Genomic DNA, 19,946 nt, shown 5'->3' on the forward strand with positions numbered 1-19,946 from the left:
GTGCAGCAAACAAACTGGAAGGCAAAGGAAGTAATACGCTAATAATTCCAACACCACCGGGACTGGAGTTTGGCTTTTTACAAGCTCCACCAGGAGTTTGGCTTTTTACAAGCTCCCCCGATATTATCTACGAGGTACATGCTTCTTTCTCAGAGGTGCTATCTCTTTTCCTATGTCAGATGTGCAGTTTGACAAAGCTAAAATGCCACAGTGTGTATCACAGAAGGTCTAATCCTTGTTTTTCTCCCTCACTATTCATGCAGCGACCATCACCTACCTGCCCTGCTCTTCATTTAGCGGGACCACCCACACACCCAGACTCGGTCACAACAGATGCTACTCATGCGCTCAAGAATGGCCCAGCGCACACGTCACTGAGCTCACTTCGGTTTTGGTTTCACCAAAATGTGTCAGATGCCGTGGGCTCCCAACTCTGTTCCCGGAGGTGCCCAGGCAGCTGCTGTCAGAAGCGGGGGCAAAGCCAAGGTGGACCCTCAATCACAACCCCAGCGGTTCTGCTCGCTCTTTTCTCCACTTCTTGTTTTTAATAAACTGAGTTTCCTTGTAAGGCTGGTCTGAAAAAAGGGTTCTATTATTAACAAGTGTCTTAAAGGGCAGCCCCGGTGGTGCAGCGGTTTAGTGCTGCCTGCAGCCCAGAGTGTGATCCTGGAGACATGGGATCGAGTCCCACGTTAGGCTCCCTGCATAGAGCCTGCTTCTCCCTCTGCCTTTGTCTCTGAATCTCTCTCTGCCTCTCTCTCTCTCTCTCTGTGGGTCTCTCATGAATAAATAAATAAAATCTTAAATAAAAAATCTTAAAAAAAAAACTGTCTTAAAGTCAGTTCACTGCACTTGCTCAGGATTCTGCTCACCTAAGTGCAATGCCAGACACAGCTGAGGACCTGGTCTGAAAAAGTTTATGTTTTCTGTTTTTGTAAAAGATTTTATTTATTCATGAGAGACACACACACACACAGAGAGAGAGAGAGGCAGAGACACAGGCAGAGGGAGAAGCAGGCTCCATGCAGGGAGCCCAATGTGGGACCAGATCCTGGGTCTCCAGGATCACGCCCTGGGCTGAAGGCGGCACCACCCGGGCTGCCCTCTTTTGTTTTTTAGGTCAGACATAAAATGTCTAATTAGCCAGGACCTATGGGAAGGAAAAAGAAACTATATCTTTTGTCATAAAAGGTAATCAATCGTCTTCCATTTCAGCCATGATAAACCTCACGAGAATTATATTACACTGTTTTTTTGGGAGAGAGAGGGAGAGAGTGCTTGTGTGTGCGCGTGAGCAGGAGTAAGGACAGAGGGGGCGAGAGAATGCCAAGCAGGCTCCACACTCCAAGCAAGATCTCATAACCCTGAGATCAGGACCTGAGCTGAAATCAGGAGTTGGATGGACACTTAACTGACTGAGCCACCCAGGTGCCCCAGGATTATGTGCTACTTAAAAACAAGAGCCAATTTATCTTGGCGATGTTGATGTTGAAACTTCTCCACTTTCTGGCTTCCATGTGTTGAAGAGACATGGGGTGTAATCTAGGTGTCTAGGTGAGGTTCTGTAATTTGCTTAAAACTGAATCAAAGCTGGGACACTCACAGCTATCCTGATTTCCACAAAGGAGTCTTCTGAGGGGCCGCCTGAGTTCAGCTTGAGCTGGAGTTCAGACACAATCCCCAGCAGATCAGCCTTTTCAGCTTGAAGATAGGCCACCTGGGTCTTCAGCTGTTCCACTTCCTGGTCTGCTTCTGCCTTGGGGGCTTTGAGGTCCCCAGCCGGGTCCTGGAAATGACAAGAAGAAAGTGAATCAAACTCACACCTGACTATCACACTCAAGTGTCCCCACACCCACTGGCAAGGCAGCAATGCCTTATGGTAGAAAATTCTAGCCTTTTCTTGGAGATCTATATTGATACATCAATTCTAATGGAAAATTTTACATTATTTTATTATAGCCAAACAACAGAAAGTTAAAATAACCTCATGCCAAGAAAGAGAAGCTTCCTCAGCCCACAGAATAATCTGATACGAAAATGACCAATCGGACTTTGTCAATGGTAGACTGTTAAGCTGTAGTCCAAAATGTCAAAAAGGACAAAAAGCTGCCAGAATCAACCTCTTGCCTTTTCTTTCTCTCCCACAGATGCAGACCCAACCCTACTCTCCCCATACTTATCATGGACAATCAGAAGCCAAAGGACCAAAATATTTCATTACTTGATACATGAATGGCAAAAGACCATGTCCAAAAAAGACCATGTCCAAAAAGACCAAAAGTCCAAAATTCTCTCAGGCATGCAAGCTGGTGGCTATCATACTCTATGATGGTGTTTTTAGGTTGCTAAAAGTACCCCTGGGGAGAAATAAGAAAACTGAACATTCAGAGGGTGCTACCAAAGGTAAAAAAATTAACTTTCAGCCTATATAAACATTGGTAAGTCTTCATATTTTACTAACACCAGTATGTATTGTGTTCCTCATTACAATTATTGCACATGACAAAGTTGTCAGAGATGGACCCTGCTTACATGAAGTGTTTTCACTCCGGGGTAGAGTAAACAGATTCCAGTCTACACCCTGCTAATCCCTGTGTGTGTTGCCTTGAGAAGATTCGCTTAATGTCTTGGGCTTGGTTTTCTTGAGTTAGGAAGATGAGGTGCTACATGGTCTCTGTGGTACCTTCCAGCTGTGACCTACTAGGCAGGCCTCTCTGATTTCCTCCTCAGGAAACTGTCACTGCTTTTCTGGGCATGGTGCCGCCAGAAATATATACTTGAGATTATCAGAGAATGACAACACTTCAGAAAACTCTCTCACACACACACCCATGCCTGTGATAGATTTCCTAAGGAACTGCAAACAGACCCAAAGGCTGGGAGCAAAACCAAGAAAGCACCAGAGAGGACATGCATAAACCAGCTGGTCCATGAACTATTAAAACCTGGAAGGAAAGGTATTAACATGTATCATGGGAGCGCCCCTCACACCAGTGAGATCGTGCTCTTCCTTTACTGGGATTGTTCTCTTGCCAGGAAACCACTAGGGCCTGAGAGAAAAGAACTCTTTGTGAGGCTGAAGAGGTAGGTGTGCGGCAAAAGGTTATCAGCCTCTGCATCCTCCCTAGGTAATGACTCATCTGAAAGAAATGTAAATGTGAAGGGGGTGGGGGAGATCAAAGAAGAGGTGCTTAGCCTGGAAATAGGAAGCAAGTGGGTAAGGGGAAGGCCATGCTTTTTTTAGGAATCTTTGCATTTTCTTACTGGACCCCTTTGAGGACATTTTACGGATTTTTTTTTTCTCTTCTTTTTAAAGGGTGAGTGAGCATGTCAGCGAGGGTAGGGAGGAGCAGAGGGAGAGAGAGGGAATCCCAAGCAGGCTCCCTACCCAGTGCAGAGCCTGACGTAGGTCTTGATCTCACGACACTGAGATCACGACCTAAGCCGAAATCAAGAGTTGGATGTCCAACCAACTGAGCCACCCAGGTGGCCCAGAATGGATTTTTAAAACCACCCTGGTATAAGAGTAGGAAACAGAGTTTTAAGCAAGTGTCCAAGGACCAGGGATATAAGATGATCCTAGAATCGCAGACTTGTCAGGTTTTGTTTTTTTGCAATGGTAAGGATCCCTTCACCATTGTTTGGAAATTCTGAATCTACTTGATAGGCCATAAAACAATTCACAAAATAACATTTTAAATCTCTCTTCATTTTACTACTTGAGGCTCTTTCCATTCCCTTCTTAGACTAGAAGTCACACGTTTTAATCTCTCTGATCAACCTCAACTCCACTATTTGTTACTGTCTTTTCCACTTTTGAGTGCCGGCCATTGATTTTCATGCAACACAATGGCTCTCCTTCTTGTGTACTTGTATCATGTCTTCATCTTGCTGTCCGGGAAATCCGCCCAGACTAAAATGCCATTTTAGAATCCTAGAGGAAATATCCATCTAATGGCCTCTGCCTAGCAATTGGTACAATTAAAAGTTAAAAAGTTCTCTTTACAGATGCTTATAATGTATAATTCTGTGAAATGGGAAAGAACCATTAAAACCTCAGCCTTACCCTGAGGATCAGAAGGCAGATCTCCAAAAGAAATTCCCTAATCCCTTCCTTGTGTGGCATAGAACACATGAGAGGCCCTAGTGGCTGGAGGGGATTCCCTGGAGGAACAGCAGCAAGAATGGACAGCAAGAGTGAGACAAGTCAGAGGCTTTGAGAGCTTTAAGTCAGGAAGATGAGAGCCTCGATTTTACAAATCACCTCAACCGGTCCATGAAATAAAAATTAAAGAGACAGGGAGGTAATAGGCAGGCCTGGAAGGCACATTTAAGGGGGAGAAAGCTGATGACCAAGGGTTTTAAAGACCCATAAATATCTCTTTGTCCAAGCACCTATACCTCTGTCCCAAGGACTCACTTCTGAGTCCTGCTTTTGCTTATGGCTTGCTTCACCTGATCTTCTGCACTGAAAGAAGTTGTCTAGAGCTCTAGCTTCTGTTCTCAACTTCTTCTAATACTAGGACTTTTTCGGAAAACCCATAGGCAGACTATTTCAAGCAGACAAACTGCTTCCGGAAGGCTCCTCAATATGACAGGCCCCACCAGGCTGATGACAACTGTCAGTTCACATCCCCAAAGCCAAAAGAGGAAAACAGTGTAAGATATTTTCTTCCAGGGAGCAGAAAATTATTCATACATCCTAGGTCATCATTTCTTCAGAGTATCCTATCTTGAAAATATTTAGATACTAAGAGATTTCCCCCAAAGAAGTGACTTAGTGTTCTTTGAAGTGTAAGACAAGTTGAAGCATCAGATGTGATAAATCTAATCAACAATGAGTCATTTCCTATACAAATGTAAGTATATTAAAGCAGAATGTTCACATCATCCCATGAGCAGGGACTGATGAATAAAGCACTGACATAAACCACAATTTCTCTAAACAACTTTTCATTCTTCATGTTATTCTGTATCATCCTTTTTTTGTTATTTCTTCTTATTTTTCTTTGTTTGCATACTTTACCCAAGAAATAAGAGATCAACAGGGTTCAAGGTATCTCAAGGAAAATCACTGATGTCTGGGATTCTATCCTTCAGGGGGCTGCTAAGTTCCAGGTTGGGAAGGAACGGCAGATGTGCACCCTAATGAACAATATCCAGTGAGCCTTAGAATATGGGCAGATGGTTCACATGTGTTTTTTTTTAAATTTTATTTATTTATTCATGAGAGACCAGAGACAGACACAGAGAGGCAGAGACACAGGTAGAGGGAGAAGCAGGCTCCATGCAGGGAGCCCGACATGGGACTCTATCCTGGGCCTCCAGGACCACACCCTGGGCTGAAGGTGGCGCCAAACTGCTGAGCCACCTGGGCTGCCCTCACATGTGTTCTAATACATATTTTTTCACTGACATCTTTGACATCCACTCTTGGCCATGGGCACATTTCTCAGATTTTTTGGGTAATGAAAATGTGACAACCTGATAGCCTTCTATCACAACATGACATATGTCGTGCCATTTCTCAAAAGCAGACGTAAAATGTAAAGGGAGGAATCTCTATTTTAGGCTTGGGGAAAGGATAAGATCAGTAAGTAAAACTTCTGAGTAACAGACGTTTAAAATGTTATTTTATATCAAAGAGAAACTAGAAACTAACACTTGGATGGTTCTAGGCAGAGGTTTTCCTGCATCATCTATAATGAATACAAAATACTGATTGATGACTACAACCTTCTTTTGACTATAATCAATATGGTCAAAACTGTACAAATTTCCTTCCCCCAACAGAGATTGTAGACAACCCTTGATATTGCAACCAACCTTCTCAGCAAGAACAATTCTTTCAAGACGATGCAAAATACTCATCTAGCCTGAACCATGAAAGGTTTTGATCTAGAAGTCTAGACAAGTGAGATTACACTTTAAATATTAATCAAATCAAATCACAACTGATCAGTCTGCTCACCTTAAGAGACATCTCTGTTTTCCCTTTTAGTTTTTCAAGTTCTTCCTTCAATTTTTCATTCTCATGACTCAAAGCCATGAGGCGTTCTTTGGCTTCTTTGCTCTGTACCTCAAAATAAAGGCGTTCTTCCTTCTGCTTCTCTGTCCAGGCTGAAAGCTCCTCAAATCGCCCTTTCATCGCCTGATTATTTAGTTTCATGGCTTCTGCATGGGGTTCGGAATGAGATTGTCCTACATCAGTATCGATTTGATGAATCCAACCTCCAAGACCACCCTCACACATAGTTCTAAATCTAAAGACGCCATGCTTGGCCTGGACCCCAGGGTTGGCCAGAAAAAGACCAAGGTGGGTGGTTTTTGCTTCCAGATAGGACTAGGGGTTCTAGTGTCATTTCCAGTGCTTCAAAGACTCCAGAAAACAAAATGGGTTTGGGTACCTCCACTACAGCACACATGCTAGAGGACTCATTTGAACACTAGTCCTGCCAGAGGCCATGGCCTGAGACAGAGGATGCCTTCTGTGAACTATTTAGGACTAACTGTAATAATAGTAGCCTTTCTTCCTGTTTCTTTCTAAATGGACTACATGTCATTATGCCATTTGCCTGAGGTATGCAAGTGCTTTTTATTCTTACCTGTATCTCAAACTGAACAATGGAAACAATTTTAGTCTTACCAAAAGCTAAACTCTGCTCTTGCTCTTGCTAGTGAAACAGAGAGGAGGGAATGCAACAACAAGCCTTTTTGCAAAAATATTTCATTCACCAAGGCCCAGGGTGAATGAAGAAACATAGAGGCCAGGTGCTGCTCACCTTTGAGCTGATGGTTCTCAGTTAGGAGCTCCTTCATCTGCTGCAGCAGCTCCTCTGGAGTGAAGGTGTCCAGGTTTGGGTGAGCCAGATCGGGGGGTCCATTTCCTGTGGTTTCATTGGAGCTGTCCCCCTTTGCAGTCAGGCAGCTAAGCGGTTGGTGGGACATGGCAGTAGGACCTATGGAAATGTCACAACCTGAAAAGAGCCATCTTCTCTCAGCAAGGGGTCTCCCTACAAGTCCCACAGATCCACTGGCAATTGCTCTTCAGTATTCCAAAAGCTGTCTATTTCCTCTCCAATTGTATTTTGGACATTTTTAGTTCTTCCTTTTGTCCCCCCCAAAGATTTTATTTATTTATTCATGATAGACACAGAATGATAGAGGCAGAGACACAGGGCAGAGGGAGAAGCAGGCTCTCTGCAAGGAGGCTGATGTGGGACTCAATCCCAAGACCCTGGGATCATGAACTGAGCCCAAGGCAGACACTCAACCACTGAGCCACCCAGGTGCCCCTGGTTCTTCCTTTTAAACAAAAAAAGTGTATTCTAGCTTTAGTGTGTCTGTGGGTGTGGTGAGGGGCCACTAGATGGAGGAGGGAGAGAAGACGATGATATCATGAGACTTGGGAATCCAAGAGAGGAATTCAAGAAAGCTTCCATATATTCGTGCACGTGGGTAAAGGATCCTTAAATTGGTTTTCCTATGCAAATCTTTAAAGCTCAGCTCTTTTTATTTTGGCCGAAACTGTTGCAAAATCTCCATATTTTATCTCTAGTATTTTTGGCTAAGTGGAAAGGGAGAACAAACATATTTTGGATGCTTACTATGTGCTGAATCACTGCACCAGACATGTCAGTTTCTAATCCTCACTAAAACCCAACTGGATAGTTATTTTCTAGGATATGGAGCTGAGTTCACAGAGGCTTTATAGCTCAGCCAAGGTCACTTAACAAGACATGCAACAATATTGACAATATTGTTAATTAACAAGACTAAAACCCAGCCACGTAATACAATAAAGATGCTACTGAATATTTATGCTTCCGTATTTGATAATTCTGCAAGGCATACTAAAAAGACTAAGGTATCTTGCCCACTTACTGCATGTCCTGAGAATATTTTAAGCATACCACTTCATTTTGTACAGGGGTCAATGTGGACATAAATAAGATAGACAAGTGTATCCCAAATCCACTTAGTATGTGCTTCCACCTGGGCATACACAGGAATCTGACAACTGGTGAAATGCTACAGGCAAATATTTTCTTTTTCTTTTCTGTGCTTCATGAAGATGATGATAAGCCTTGTCATGAAAGATGGAGAGAGATAAGTGCACTCTGATACATCACTGTATCATTAACATCTAAGAGTCATTCTTGCTGGCCATATATTAAGATGCAACCAAACACACAGGGTGTGGTGCTTCCTCCCCCCACCCCCCCCCCCAACTGGAAGCAACGCCTAAGGGTTCTCTGGAGGTCCCTGGACTCAAGAGCCTGGTGACTTGCTTTTGTTTTGTTCATTTTTTAAAAAGATTTTATTTATTTGAGAGAGAGAGAGACAGAGCACGCACACACACAAGCTGGGGGAGGAGCAAAGAGGGAGAGACAGAAGCAGGCTGATGGTGACCTGCTTTTGGTGTGAAGGAGCCTGCAGGCCATGAGAGACAGTACTACCGTGGCTCTTCTCCCCAGAGCAACCATCTGAAGAATGGCAGCCCCATGAAATGCTTTAATGAGGGTGGCAATCTTAGGAAGTGAAAAACACTGATGAGGCATATTATTCAACTATGAGCCTTAGAAGGTATCTGTTTCAGGTATTCTAATGCATTTAGAAAAGAGATTATGCTGAAGTGTGCTCTTAGCATTCAGTGGCTAGAAGAGACTGCTCCCCCCACCAATAATTTGTATAAAATAATTTAGACAAAAGTAATTTGGATAAAGCCAGTTTCTGGCTTTCCATAAAGTTCATTTTTACACAGTATGATGTTAGAGCTAATATTCACAAACGTGGGTTTTTACTAAATAACAGGAATACTAAAGAGACCTACCCTGGCAGTGTGCCCCAACATTTATAGCAGCAGATGTCCACTGAAAGATGAATGCATGAAGAAGAGGTGGTATATATGTATATACAATGGAATACCACTTAGCCATAAAAAGAATGACATCTTGCCATTTGCAACAGTGTGGATGGAACTAGAGGATATTATGTTAAGCGAGATAAGTCAGTCAGAAGAAGACAAATATCATATGATTTCACTCCTATGTGGAATTTAAGAAACAAAACAGATAAACATAGGGGGAGGGAAGGAAAAATAAAATAAGATAAAAACAGGGAGGGACACAAACCATAAGAGACCATAAGAGACTCTTAACTCTAGGGAACAAGCTGAGGTTGCTAAAGGGGAGGTGGGTAGGAGAATGGGGTAAATGGGTGATAGGCTTCTTAATGAAAGGCACTTGATGGAATGAGCACTGGGTGTTCTTTTTTTCTTTTTTAAAATACTTTATTTATTTGAGATAGAGGGAGCACAAGTGGAGGGGGAGTGGAAGAAGGAGGGGAAGAAGCAGGCTCCCTGCTCAGCGCTGGGGCCTGATCCCAGGACGCTGAGATCATGACCTGAGCTGAAGGCAGACACTTAACCCACTGAGCCACCAGGAGCCCCAGTACTGGGTGTTCTGGGCAGCTGATGAGTCACTAAATTCTACCCCTGACACAAATAATACACTACATGTTAACTAAATTGAGTTTATTTTTTGTTTTTTTAAAAAAAAATTTTATTTATTTATTTATTTATGATAGTCACAGAGAGAGAGAGAGAGGCAGAGACACAGGCGGAGGGAGAAGCAGGCTCCATGCACCGGGAGCCCGATGTGGGACCTGATCCCGGGTCTCCAGGATCGCGCCCTGGGCCAAAGGCAGGCGCCAAACCGCTGCGCCACCCAGGGATCCCTACTAAATTGAGTTTAAACAAAAAAAATTAAAAAAAAAATCCTTACAATGTGGATCATTCAATTGATTCAGTGGATCAATTCAATGAATGTCAACATTGAATTTGCTCAGGTATTCAATGATTATAACACACTTTGCAAAAGTAAATGGAAACATTCAATAGATGTTTTTTAAAAGAAGTTCCTAAGCAGTTCTCTACTGGTGTGTTTAGTTTCATTTTATTATATACACATTTCTCCTTAATGGTTTTTCCAAGTGAGAGGAAAAGGGAGAGATGGAGAGAAGAGAAAAGGGCAGGAGAGGGGAGAAAAGAAAGATTTTCTCTTGAAAATTATCCAGGTATTGTTCTTCTTCGACTTTCCTTTGTGCCTCCTTTAGACACAACCACAATAAAGTTAAAAATTGGTTCTACCAGTTATATCAGTGCTCTTACCTTTATCAGGGTGCCCAGATATTAGGAGGACAGAAGGGAAAAAAAAGCAGGGTTATGCTAAGGGGGACAGTAGAAAAAACAGAGTGCCTCAACTAAATGTGTGACCTCTTATGGTAATTTAGTGACTTGTCTAACAAATGATGGTTCAGCTCAAAAAGCAAATGAAAAGTATTCTTGAGTTTCTAGGAAGGCCCAACCCTACCATCCAACACATACACCCCAGCACCATTATGGTCATGCCACCCTCTCTCACTAATACATATGCCTGACCTAATCATTGCAAACACTTCATTTTCCAGCACTGTGAGGAAAAATTATTTGGTAATTGAAATGTCAGAGTAATAAGAAGTTAACATATATGCCAAACATAAGCATGTAAATACTACCAAATTTTTACCAAAAGCAATACATTTGATTTTTGGTGGCTCAAAGAGCATCCGATGATTTTAGGTATTTTGGGGGCATCATTATGAGTTACGAATACACTGCCTATGTGAAATATCTATTGGTAGAACACCCATCAGAGAAAGCTGAATTTTCTAAATCTTTAAACATCATCTTAAGCTATTTTCAATTGAACACAGAGATGCGTTATAAATTCTTTTTTTTTTTTTTAATTTATTTATGATAGTCACACAGAGAGAGAGAGAGGCAGAGACACAGGCAGAGGGAGAAGCAGGCTCCATGCACCGGGAGCCCAACGTGGGATTCGATCCCGGGTCTCCAGGATCGCGCTCTGGGCCAAAGGCAGGCGCCAAACCGCTGTGCCACCCAGGGATCCCTGCATTATAAATTCTTGCACGCATCTTCAAAGGTTATAGAAATTGAAACTAAGACATTTATTCCAAGGTTCTATCTGGTAACAGAATTTCTTTTTTCTTTTTTTAGTAACAGAATTTCTCATAAAAATCCAACTAATCTGGATCTGAAATGTGTCAGTTTTTTCTTTGTTCTTTTTTTTTTTTTTTAATGTAAACTCTATTATGTCCAACATGGGGCTTGAACTTACCACCCCGAGATCAAGAGTCGCAAACTCTACCAACTGAGCCAGCCAGGCACTCCTGAAATGTGTCATTCCTAAGCTAAGGTGGTATTTAACTACAGAAGGGTGAATTAATTTAGCACAGGATTTGCCAAGATTTCACCACTAAGGAAGAAAGCAAACCACCTGGAATGTGGAAGAGCAAAAGCAAAACCTCTTGGATTTTATTCTCAGATCGGTTTGAATTCTTAAATGTCAGTTTTACTTTCACAAGTCAAGTAATTATATCAATGACCTGACTTTGTGGATGTGAGCATGAGCTTAAATCTTATTTCTGAGGTGGCCTTACAAATGATCCACTCCAACTTATTCGATGCAAAAATGTCTTATCTGGTCTCCACGGAAGATGGTCATATAGACCAGGCATGAAAGGCTTCAATGACAGAAGATAGGAGCAATGACTAGCAGGCAACAGCCCGTTCTATTGGAGGACCACTACCATTGTCAGAAAGTCATTTTGTATCGAACAAAAATCTGCCTTATGCGGACTTCTACTCCCTGGACGTTGGACCAACCAGCATAATACAAAGTAAGTCCAGGCCCTTACCCTGCTATGGCTGACGTTCCAAATTTGCTTAATAAGCATTCACAGGCTTAATCCGCACATGGATAAATTAATTTTAAACAGTGCAAACCTATTTCTTGATCAGAAACGATAAGTGGCTATTGGCAAATTCTGGTTTGGGATCGTGAGAGGGCTGAGTAAGAACCCAAGATTGCATCAACTAAAATTATCATCATCCTGGAAAAAGAACTCAAAGTATGTATCCTATTAAGAGGAAAAGAACTCAAAGTATGTATCCTTTTAAGAGGGTAAAAGAAGCTCCTACGCCAGAAATGGTATTCTGATTTGGTAATTCGCTAACATACAGAAAATGGAAATCGATTTAACCTTATCACATAATGCAGGAGCCTGGGAGTGTCTTGATGCTCCATTCGAGTCTGAGGGGTGACCAAGTGCTGGCACTTGCACCTCCCTCCCATCCCTGCCAGCTCAGGTCAGGCCCTTCTTGTCTTGTCTCAATTACAGCAATGCTGCACTCTGCAGAGTACAGGATTTTTGTCTCTTTTGTCCACCACTGTGTCCCCAGTACCTAGAATACTTGCTGAATAGCCTCCTACGTGTTCTGACTCACCTCTTTACACTGCAGTCCCACTACCACCACGGTTTCTTTCCCAGCAGGAAGTCCCTCTCCTGCTTAAAAGCCTTCCCATACAGGACAAGAGTTCCAGCTCCCAAATGAGAAAAACATGGCCTTTCAGAGTCTGGCCCCCACTTACCCACTGGTATCATCTCCCATCACCATGCCACTCACACGCAAGGCATATGAAAGAGTTCACAGTTCCCTGATTTTTTCTGCTTCTCTGCCCTTGTCTCTGTTTTGTTCTCCCCTCTGCACAAAATGCCTGGCCACAGTTTTGCTCTGGCAAATACTCACCAGTTTCATGTCCAGCTGAAATGCATGTCCTATGTTAAAGTTCTTTCCTCTAAGTACCCAGTAGCACTTGGCTCTTTCTGCAAAGTCCTATAATCTTCCCATTCCAGTCTATCTTGCATCAAACTTCAGCAAAGGTCTCTATTTTATTTTTCCTTGTGAGCGGCACATAGCAGGCTCTCAGTAAATGTTCATTGAAATGAAACGAAAATAGAGTGTAACAAGGTATTTTAAGGTCTAGCAATTGTAAAACACTTTCTGCTCTGTAGGTGACAAAGCCAGCGGTGCTAGTAGTATTTTTTTCTACAGCTCTACAGCACTCCTCTCCAGAATCTCGAACTCAACTTTCAGAACTTGTTTTGAAAATTAATACTGTTTCTTTTGTCATCCCCAAAAGATCTGGGTGTCATTTTGTAACACGCATTCTAGCATTCCATCCTCATATACACGTCAAACCTTCCAAATAATATTTTTCTCTGGATGAAACAGACTTCACTTTTTAAAAAACAGAGTTTAATTCCTTCCTTTTCATTTGGATTTATTAATCCCATTGATTCCAAAGAACATATCAAATAACCCAAGTCTCTATAAAATTTGGAAGGGCACCTGGCTCAGTGGTTAAGCCCTCTGGCTTTGGTTCAGATCATGATCCCGGGATTCTGGGATAGAGTTCCAAATGAGGCTCCCCACAGGGAGCCCGCTCCTTCCTCCACTTGTGTCTCTCATGACTGAATAAATAAAATCTTTAAAAAAATTTCGGAAAAAGCAGGGCTAGGAGAAGAAAATACCCACGCATCCTTACTTAAGGGAGAAGGTTCTGTAGTACAATGGCCAATTCCTTTCAAGAATAAAGCCTGTTTTTGTTTTTTGGAGGATTTAGTTGGATTCCATAGCATAATATGCAACTTGAGATCAGTTACAAAAAAAAAAAAAAAAAGAGGCTATTTTTATAATGTTGTGTACCATGTACAAAGAACCACTAGAACTGGCCCAGTAGAAAAACAGATCAGTCACTTGGAAGATTCCAGTCACTGTCCTCTCTCTCTGGGCCACATTTAAACTTCACTTACCTTCTCCATTCCAGGACAGCTCCTGGCCTCAGCCTGTGCTCCAGGATCTTTCCAGCCCAGTACAAACTGGGCAAGCATATCCTGGGAGGTAGCCAGGGCTGCCTAGCTCTCCTCTCCCTCAGCAAAGAGCAGGGGGAGGAGTCGGCTCCTGTGTTAGTAGGGATGCCCTGTTCAACCAGATCTGAGGCTCTGAGGTCCCACCTAACACCACCTTCACTGGCCGACGGTTCTGTTTTCCAGTTCATCCTTCCACAGCTCTGGGGCATACATTTCCATACAACAGTTTTCCTGGAGGAGGAGGAGGAGGAGGAGGTGGAGGAGGAGGAGGAGGCCAGACCAGAATCTGGGTTTCGTTTTCTCCCAGCAATGTTTACTCCGCCTCCAGCTCACACCTTTCCGACAGTATAAACAATTCCTTTGGGGTTCTCAGCCTCCTTGAGTGTTCACCGTGTATGCACGTACATGCACAGAGACAGACATCGGGCTGGTGGTTGTTTCTCAAAGGTGTCCCTTTAACCACTCCCCCACAGAGAGGAACTGGCTGTACAATCATTCCCGAGCTGCGGGAGGATGTCACCCTTAAACCACCTCCGTGCCCTACGGAGGAAGTCACCTGCGGTCAGCCGGGCCGGTAAAAGAGGGGAGGGGGGCGCTTGGGGAGGGCCGCCCCCGCTGCCCTTTCCCACCAGGTCAGGATCCCCCCACCCCGCCCCACCCCCGGGCCTGGAAACCCTCCCCCGGGCGGCGGCAGCGACGGCGGGTCTAGAGGACGCTCCATCCCCCGCCACCCACACCCCGACAGGCTCGGGGTCGCAGGGAAAAGGGGGGTGGGGCCGTGGGAACCGCTTCCAAGGACGCAAGGGAGCTGCCGCACCCCTGCCCGCCCCCGGCCCCGCTCACCCCTGCCGCGCTCCGGCCTCGCTCGGGGTCACTGCTTCCTCGCCATGGTGCCCGCGGGGGGAGGGCTCCGGACCCGGATGCAGACGCCGACCTGGGCACCGGCGGGGGGCGGCGGCAGCGCGCTCCGGGGAGCCTCGGGCGGACTCGCGGCCTCGCGACCCCGCCCAGCGCCGCTCAGCTGACCGCCGCGCCCGCCTCCCCGCCCCGCCGGGAATTTCCCGGGCCCCGCCCCGAGGCCCCGCCCCCTAGGCCCCGCCCACCCACAGCCCGCCACGAGGCCCCGCCCACCCGCAGCCCCGCCACGAGGCCCCGCCCACCCGCAGCCCCGCCACGAGGCCCCGCCCACCCACAGCCCGCCACGAGGCCCCGCCCACCCGCAGGCCCCGCCCCCTCCTCCCGGGCGCGGTCCCCACCCGGCGTCTCTATCTAGGAGAGGTCCCGACCCGGGAAAGCGCGGCTACGCGGGCCTGTGAACTGCCCTAACCCGTCGTGCTCACTTAAATAAATTATCAATTAAAGACTATTGCGGAGTCGGTCTCCTCCGCTGGGGTCCCTCTAGGAGGCCGGAGCCGCAGGGGTCGCTGCGCCCCACGGTAAGAGGAGGACGTCCGAGGCATGCTTTGCGCGAACCCTCCACCTCTGTTAAAAGCCTTACATCTAGATGGAGTAAACTGAGCCTGCATGGCTTTCCATCCGACTTTGCCCTTAAAATAGACCTTTCAGGGCAGCCTGGGTGGCTCAGTGGTTTAGCGCCTGCCTTCAGCCCGGGGTGTGAGCCTGGAGACCTGGGATCGAGCCCCACATCGGGCTCCCTGCATGGAGCCTGCTTCTCCCTCTGCCTGTGTCTCTGCCTCTCTCTCTCTCTCTCTGTGTCTCTCATGAATTAAAAAAAAAAAAAAAAGACCTTTCATTAAAAACACAAAGCCTGCAGGATTTTTGGTCCCAGGCGACACGCCAACTGTTGACGCCGGCATGGTTGGGGTGCCCCTGGCAGATGGGATTACTGGGGTGACCTGGATTGTTTAGGCAAGCAGAAGTATTGATCTGCTGTACCGGAGGAGGGAAGATGCCTCCGGATTAGGATGAAAAGGGAGGAAACCAGACGAGGAAGGAAAAAGAACCACAATAATTTGCATCCTAGGCACAGCGAGGAGAGTTGAGCAAGGACGCAGACCCAGGACACCGAAGGCAAGTGATAGTGAGGTCAAGGTCTGGGCAGGGTCTCCGCCCAGGCGTTGCAAGATGAGAAAACAGAAATGGGAGAAGGGGAGGAGGAGAGGGTCTGAGAATAGGTTTGTGCCAAAGATCAAAAAGGAGTTCAAACACCAGACATACCCTAACTCTAACCGTCAACCGTGACCCCAGCAGAAACCTGGGGTTTTATTCTCTGGAGACTCTGAACTGCAAAATACCAGGCACATGCCCTAACCCTAACCCCTAACCAAGGGGGGGGGGGGGGGGGAAGGACTTCATATGGGGAAATAACTTGATTTAGTAATGAAGATGCTGACTCTGCTCCGTGGTCATACGCGGCACGTGGCTGTGCGTCCAAACTGCCCAACGGTTGGAAGACAAGGCAATAAGCCGAATCCAAATGGGAAAAGGCCGATGCGCCCTCTTCTGGGATTTCGGAAGGATTCAGTTTCACTTTCAATACCGACTGCTTTGGTCGGGCTCCCCCTGCCCGGTCTTTTATACCACCTGTGAGTGAATAAACTCTAGAATTGGGCAGAAGGGTAGCGAGGCAGCACCTGATCCCACACTCAGTTCCCCGGGGTCTGGCAGGGGTCTCTGGGGTGAATCCCACTCCCGCTGGGTTTCCTTCTACTATTTTAAACCATAGTAAGGTAAGATAAAATGAGTGTAAGAGGATTTGGGGGCGGGGAGGTGCAGGAGGAAGGTCGTTTACAGGCTGCCCTCAGCTGAGGAGTACTGAGGTTGGAGTTGAGTTTCTGGTGGAGAAAGTGGTGGAGGGAGTTAGGGAGGGGGGCCCTGAGGCGTCGCGCACCCCTGCCACTTCTTAGCTGTGTGACCTTGGGCAAGTTGCCTGATCTCACTGGGCCACATTCTCTTTATCTGTAAAATCCAAAAAAGTCCTGAGAACCCAAAGGCTTTCTTACTTCGTTTGGTGGCAAAACCTGACCTAAACCGATGGAAAGTTACTTGCAGTCTTTAGACCACTCCGTGGGATCATTTATTTCATTGAAGATGCATTAATTGGTTTGTATGAGATCTGCTTCAGACACTCTTGGGGAGGTATGTTATATAAATTACATACTTTGCAATACATTACTGTATCACCTTTTTAGATATTAAAAATCCTCAATGAGTTGAGATTTTTGAATTCTTAAAAATTCTGAATTCTAAAACTGGAGCTTATTCTGAAGGCTTTAAATAAGGGATCTGGATGGATCTACAGCTCCGACTGCTGAAGGCCATTGTGAGGATGAAGGGCTAAATCAAGTAACAGTAACACTGGGGCACAGTGTCATTGCTATTGTTGCTGGTGGGACAGCCTACCCTGCTTCTTCGCTTGCCTAGTCCAGAGTGGTGCCTCCTTCCTCTCGCACTTCCGTGAGTAGGTGAAATCTAAGGGTAGATAAAACTAAAACTATAACATGCTTTTAGTTGTTCACTGTTGTGGTTTTGTGGTAGGTGAATGCAGAGCAGTGTGGCAGGATATTTACTGAGATATTCACTTGTTTGACGCTTTCTGTGCTGCTCCCCACCCTCTCACCCCCTCTGTTTGGAGAAGGCAGTTCATTCCTTGGTTCCTACCTCAAGGGTGTTTGCAGGACTCTTGGACAAACTATCTTTCTATACCTTATCTACCCCAGGTGTCCTGGAGGGAAGGGGGGAGAAGCCAGGTGGTATGTGTCAAAGCAAAATGAATAAGACTTTTAGTTTCTTTTTAAAAAGATTTTTAGGGGGGATCCCTGGGTGGCGCAGCGGTTTGGCGCCTGCCTTTGGCCCAGGGCGCGATTCTGGAGACCCGTGATCGAATCCCATGTTGGGCTCCCGGTGCATGGAGCCTGCTTCTCCCTCTACCTATGTCGCTGCCTCTCTCTCTCTGTGACTATCATAAATAAATAAAAATTTAAAAAAAAAGATTTTTAGGGGATCCCTGGGTGGCACAGCGGTTTGGCGCCTGCCTTTGGCCCAGGGCGCGATCCTGGAGACCCGGGATCGAATCCCACATCGGGCTCCCGGTGCATGGAGCCTGCTTCTCTCTCTGCCTCTCTCTCTCTCTTTCTCTTTGACTATCATAAATAAATAAAAATTAAAAAAAAATTTAAAAAAAAATAAAAAGATTTTTAAAAATTCATTTGTGAAAGAGAGAGCACAAGCAGAGGGAGAAGCGGACTCCCTGCTGAATGGGGAGCCTGACTCAGGGCTCGATCCCAGGACCTGGGGATCATGACCTGAGCCAAAGGCAGATGCTTAACCATCTGAGCCACCCAGGCACCCCAACTTTTAGCTTCTAAGAAAAAAAGGAAGAAAGTTTTATTTGAGCCCAAGTAAGGACAGCTGCCCTGGATACACTGTCTTCACAAAGAAGAGAGTGCTCCTGAGAAAGAATGTTTGATACAGGGTCAACATACAGGTTAAATATATACATAAATATTTTTGCATCAAGGGTTACAATTCACCATGACATAAGACATTTCAGAAACTTACAAACTCTTATGTTTTAGTATGTACACAGTTGTGGGCTTAGAGGTATGGGAACTTTTTTTTTTTTAAGATTTTATTTATTTATTCATGGGAGATACAAAGAGAAAGAGAAGCAGAGACACAGGCAAAGGGAGAAGCAGGCTCCATGCAGGGAGCCTGATGTGGGACTCGATCCTGGGACTCCAGGGTCATGCCCTGGGCCGAAGGCAGCGCTAAACTGCTGAACCTGCCGGGCTGCCCAGAGATATGGGAACTTAGGGAGATTCTTTAACTCTAGAAATGTTTCTTTTAGGTAATTTGCTAATGAAGCAGATGTATAAAGTGTGCTCACAGCAGAAATAATGCCTGCGCTCTGAAGTTTGGTTAAATCATTCTGATCTTGGTAAAAGTTAAAAATATAGCTTCCCTGAGATCCCAGGAGCAGAGCCCACAGCAGTATAGGTTGAAATTTTCTTTATCAGGTGGAGAGCTTTCACAGCAGATGAAGGGCAGCGTGGGAGGGGTAGAGGTTGGTGGTCTCAGGAGCATCACAGAGTCGAGCCTCAGCCCCTTTGCCTATAACCATACTGTGATTGAGGTTATCTAGCCTTGGGGTGACCAAAGAAAAGACATTTGTCAGTGCCTCTCAGAGGTTGGCATTGTCACAGAGGAACAGCTTAAGCTTCATAGATTATAAAGTGAACCTAACGACGTGGAGAAGTTTTTGAATAATGTTCTCCAAACCTACTTTGGCTTCCTTTTGAAATGATTCTCTGCAGTAAACAAACTTTTTATTTATATAATCATTCAAACTTCCATTCACATCTGCATGATTATGTAGGCTAGTAACACATAGGAAAATTGCAGTAAGGTAGTAACAAAACCCCATACCATTGTAACATGCTTCCAATGGAAAATTTTTTGTTTGGAGTATTGATTTGTTTATTGTTCAGTTTATTATTTTTCACTTGATTAAATACTTTTTTGTTGTATTAAGCCATGTATGTTGCAACTTAACAATAAAGTCTATGAAAAAAAAACCACCTCAATTATACTATAGGTCTACCTGTAGTATGATTTCATATGTATGAGATGTCTGGAAAAGGGAAGGAGAAACAGAAAGCAGCACTGTGGTTACCTGGGATTGGAAGTGGCTTTGACTGCAAGTGAGTTCAAGGGAATTTTGGGGGGTGATGAAAATATTCTAAAACTGATAGTAACAATCATTGTACGGTGCTGTTGGCCTAATTAGAAACATTGAGCTTACAATGAGTGAAATATATAGAATGTAAATTATACCTCAGTAGAGCTGCAAAAACAACACCAAAAAGCACCCTGGAGCCAGAAGCGAATAATCCTGAGGTCTGATGAAGGGTACACCCCTTCTTCTGTTAGATGGCCATCATCCCCTCTGCAGCTGAGCTGGGTCTGGGCTTCCTTTGAATTTTAGTTAGATTCAGTTCACCATTGGCTCCACACATTCTGAGGATGGGTTCCTTGGGAAAGTTCAATGGCATTGCCGCATGATCCAGCGGTTCCACTCCTAGGTATACACCCCCAAGGATTGAAAACAGGGACCCAGAGGAGCCTGTGTATTTCTTCTAACAGTATCTGCCATAGGAGGAATGAGGTGTGTAGTGGAGGCTTCCATCAGAAGAGAGCTGTGGGACCAG

The 19,946-nt window shown here is 45.1% G+C and overlaps 1 protein-coding gene across 4 annotated transcripts in view; it reads right to left on the bottom strand.

Annotated features, from left to right (window-relative positions):
- OPTN (optineurin) overlaps positions 1-14,830 on the bottom strand; it is a 41,596-nt gene extending 26,766 nt beyond the window's left edge. For 2 of the 4 annotated variants that reach the window (XM_026016493.2, XM_026016483.2), the window contains exons 1-4: positions 14,620-14,830; positions 6,783-6,959; positions 5,972-6,174; positions 1,604-1,786 (exon numbers count right to left, since the gene is read on the bottom strand). In XM_026016493.2, the coding sequence (XP_025872278.1) occupies positions 1,604-1,786; positions 5,972-6,174; positions 6,783-6,948 (552 nt within the window). In that variant the 5' untranslated portion in view covers positions 6,949-6,959; positions 14,620-14,830. Of the gene's footprint in view, positions 1-1,603; positions 1,787-5,971; positions 6,175-6,782; positions 6,978-14,619 lie in introns of all 4 variants that reach the window. The other 2 variants (XM_026016489.2, XM_072749522.1) reach the window with 2 other exon arrangements.
- Positions 14,831-19,946: the final 5,116 nt, after the last annotated feature.

Source organism: Vulpes vulpes, chromosome 2 (assembly GCF_048418805.1).
Source record: "Vulpes vulpes isolate BD-2025 chromosome 2, VulVul3, whole genome shotgun sequence".
NCBI lineage: Eukaryota > Metazoa > Chordata > Mammalia > Carnivora > Canidae > Vulpes > Vulpes vulpes.